This window comes from Palaemon carinicauda, chromosome 19 (assembly GCF_036898095.1).
Source record: "Palaemon carinicauda isolate YSFRI2023 chromosome 19, ASM3689809v2, whole genome shotgun sequence".
In the NCBI taxonomy this organism is placed as follows: domain Eukaryota; kingdom Metazoa; phylum Arthropoda; class Malacostraca; order Decapoda; family Palaemonidae; genus Palaemon; species Palaemon carinicauda.
Window position 1 is genome coordinate 44709870 of NC_090743.1, and position 3586 is coordinate 44713455.

Genomic DNA, 3586 nt, shown 5'->3' on the forward strand with positions numbered 1-3586 from the left:
AATAATTGGTATTTTTTATTGTCCTTTTCACTTTACTTCAAGTTAGGTTTATAATAATAATAATAATAATAATAATAATAATAATAATAATAATAATAATAATATTAATAATAATAATAATAATAATAATAATAATAATAATAGATTTTATGTTGAACAGGCTGATATAAGTCTCTATAGTGCATGTATGAAATATCTGTTTTGATGTTGTTAGTTTATAAAATGTTTTAGTTTAATTGTTCACCAGTTCTCGTGTTGTTTATTTATTTCCATATATCCTTTCCTCACTGGGCTATATTTCGCTGTTGAAGCCCTGGAGCTTATAGCAGCTTTCTCTTCCAGCTAGGGTTGTAGCTTAGCTAATAATAATAATAATAATAATAATAATAATAATAATAATAATAATAATAATAATAATAATAATAATAATAATAATAATAATAATAATAATAATGTCATTCAAGTCTTTTGCTCATATATTCGGAAATATATTTCAAGAGAATTCATAAGTATCTTCAAATTTGCCTTAGTATTATCATTTCTGATCAAAGTAATAATCTGATACCTTTAAGATGAATTGAAAATAATTTGAATGAATGAAAAATAAAATTCCTATTTATATATTAAATTTTTGTTACAAAGGAACTAAATTAAATTAAGATATTCCAATCATCAAAAAAAGATCCATTATTTGATTTCAGTTGAAAAATCATATATATATATACGATTAAAAAAACACATTACAAACCCAAGAGTTATTCAGAGGTATTCAACGTCTCTAAGAGAAACAATACTAAGAAACCAATCTATTTCAGTACATTATCCTCTAGATAATATTGGTCACAGTAAAGCATGAACCGTTTTTTTTATAAAAACATTCTTTGGTGTACTGCTCATAATCTTTATTATTATACTCTACGTATTCTCTGTCCTAGTGTCTCTCGTCCTTTTTTCTGCAGAAACTTTATTTCTTTAAACAGGAGAGATTTAGTAGGACAACTCTCTGCTATCGTGATTATCAAACCCCAGCCACTATGGACATAAATAAGCTTCGAATATGTTGTATTCTCTAGCGTAAGCCATGCCCATTAAACACACACACAAACATAAACAGTCTTCCCCACCCTAGACCCCCACTGTTACACAAACAACATCTGACCAGACTCTGACCTTCAGAACAAGTAATAAAGATTTTGACCCCAAACAGTTGTGCCTCAATGTATCTTAAAAAGAAAACTGACAAGTTTCAAATATTCCAGAGAGGCTATCCTTGATAATCTATAATTTTCCTTTATTTATCTCAGGACGAGACAGAATGATCCACAGGAAGTTCTTATAGGAACACAGAGTACTATACAGCATCCTACCGGCGTTTCCGCTGCGTTCACATAACATCTGAACATCTACGAGGAAGCGAAGTGTTTATAGCCGCCATTAATTTATTTAAATCTTGTTCACGTTTCATTAGTCTATCCACACACAACAAACCCCAACGCAATCTTTGTCTTTTTTAGTGGAGGAAGATACACTAAGTCACTGGAATGATTTAAGTAACTTGTTTAAAGAGAAAGCGATCGATCTGTGATCGACAGAAGCATGTCTACAGTACCTTCCCCATTGCACCTGCTGCCTTCATTTCTCAACGGGTACCACTTCACCGAAGATCTTCACACTCTCTTCGTTCCATTATCTTAGCGAGAAGAAAATTCCAGCAACGACATTAGTGGGTCTTTCTTTTGTCTAATTGCAACTTAAATCATAATTTTCCCTATTCTGAATACAACTAAAAATTTTCTTGATTCCGGAGAGCTTCATGAAGGCTATTTTCTACTCGATGAATTATGTGGCTGTTGCTATGAAATACCAGCTTCCAACACTCAAGAGCCTTCTCAGCCCTCTGTATTCTGTAGCTGTTTCTATGAAAAACCAGCTTCCAAAACCAAAGAGCCTTCTCAGCCCTCTGAATTCTATAGCTGTTGTTAGGAAAAACCTGCTTTTAAACCTAAAAGCCTTCTCAGTCCTCTGAATTTTGTAGCGGTTTTCCCTGAAAAAAAAAAAAAAAAAAAAAAAAAAAACAGCTTCCAAAACAAAGAAGCCTTCTCAGTCCTCTGAAATCTTTAGCTGTTTTCTCTGAAAAAACCAGCTTCCAAAACCAAGAAGCCTTCTCAGTCTTCTGAATTCTGTAGCTGTTGCTATGGAAAATCAGCTTCCAAAACTCGAGAGCCTTCTCGGCCCTCTGAATTCTGTAGCTTTTTTTCCCCTGAAAAACCAGCTTCCAAAACCCAGAAGCCTTCTCAGATTTCATTATTCTGTAGCTGTTGCTATGAAAAACCAGCTTCCAAACACAAAAGAGCCTCCTCAGACCTTTTGAATTCTGTAGCTGTTGCTAAATAAACCTGTCTACAAAACCCAGAAGACTTCTCAGCCCTCTGAATTCTGAAGCTGTTACTGTATTGCTTTAAAAAAAAAATCTGGCTTCTGGAGAGATTAAAAGCCCCTTCTCAGCCTCCAGAACTCTGTTGCTGTCTATAATGTTACTATATATATATTCCAAAAAGAATTCTAGCTTCTGAGGAATTTCAAAGAGCCTTCTCAGCCTACTGAAGCATTCATTTGAGCTCATGTTTCTGTAGCTGTTGATGTTACTGTCGTTGCTGTACGTGGAAAAAAAGTTCTCGCTTCAGAAGAGTTTCCAGGAACCTTCTCAGCCCTCTGAATTCTGTGGCTGTTGCTGCTGCTGCTTCTGCTTGTGATGCTTCTGACTCCTCTCGCTCTCCATTTTCATCTTGTCATACTTTCTCCATGAGCCGTTGATGCAAGTGCCAGTGCCGCGCCACCACTGGTTGATGTCCTCGTAGTGCTGCTGATGAGTATCGTCGTGGAGCATACCGCACAGGCGACACATGAAGTACGTGTTGATGAATTCTCCGGTGCCCTTCCACCTGGAAATGAGCGGAAGTGGTTAGTAGGGGGTATGGTCAAGTTGGCTTTGGAATAAGTACTGGGAGCTAGAATATTCAAAGGGCTACTTAGGGCTGTACAATAAGTCTGTATGGACTATATGATAATGCTAATAATAGCTCTGAAGCTGCCATGTAAATCAGTAATAAAGATTTAGATTACTAAGAAATGCTAAAACAGGATTCAAAAAGACTATCGGCTGCTAAACATTTCCCTAAGAGGAGAAGTTTGAATATTAAAATTAGCATGATTCATGACTACTCTAATGCTTAGGAGCATAACTGGCCCCTAATGAATTTGTGGGTGGGGGATATTTTATTTTGGGTTACTTTAAACTTCGTCCACTTTCGCCTCTCGGCAGATTTCTTTATTTAAAAATGATTTGAAAGAGTCTTAAACACAAAGCTGTACATAGGAAATTCTCTTATTTCCTAGTTTCATATGTTGGGTAACTTTTACAGTCAGCAATTTTTCACTTTTAAGTTATTACATTTTTGCTAAAAGTGAAAGTGTAGAATGTTGACTTTGAAATTCCATATATTTTCATAATTGAATGAGAAAAAAATCGTTCATTATTAAAAAGGAAGTCAAATAATTTCCATTTTTTTTCTCCGAAATTTACGGT

At 34.7% G+C, this 3586-nt stretch overlaps 1 protein-coding gene across 1 annotated transcript in view; it reads right to left on the bottom strand.

The window, feature by feature from the left end:
• Window positions 1–414: 414 nt before the first annotated feature.
• The window catches only part of FucTA (glycoprotein 3-alpha-L-fucosyltransferase A), a 79346-nt gene continuing 76174 nt past the window's right edge, over window positions 415–3586 (bottom strand). Inside the window, exon 3 of the mRNA XM_068393543.1 lies at window positions 415–2942. Coding sequence (XP_068249644.1) covers window positions 2705–2942 — 238 coding nt within the window. The 3' untranslated portion in view covers window positions 415–2704. The remainder of the gene's footprint in view (window positions 2943–3586) is intronic.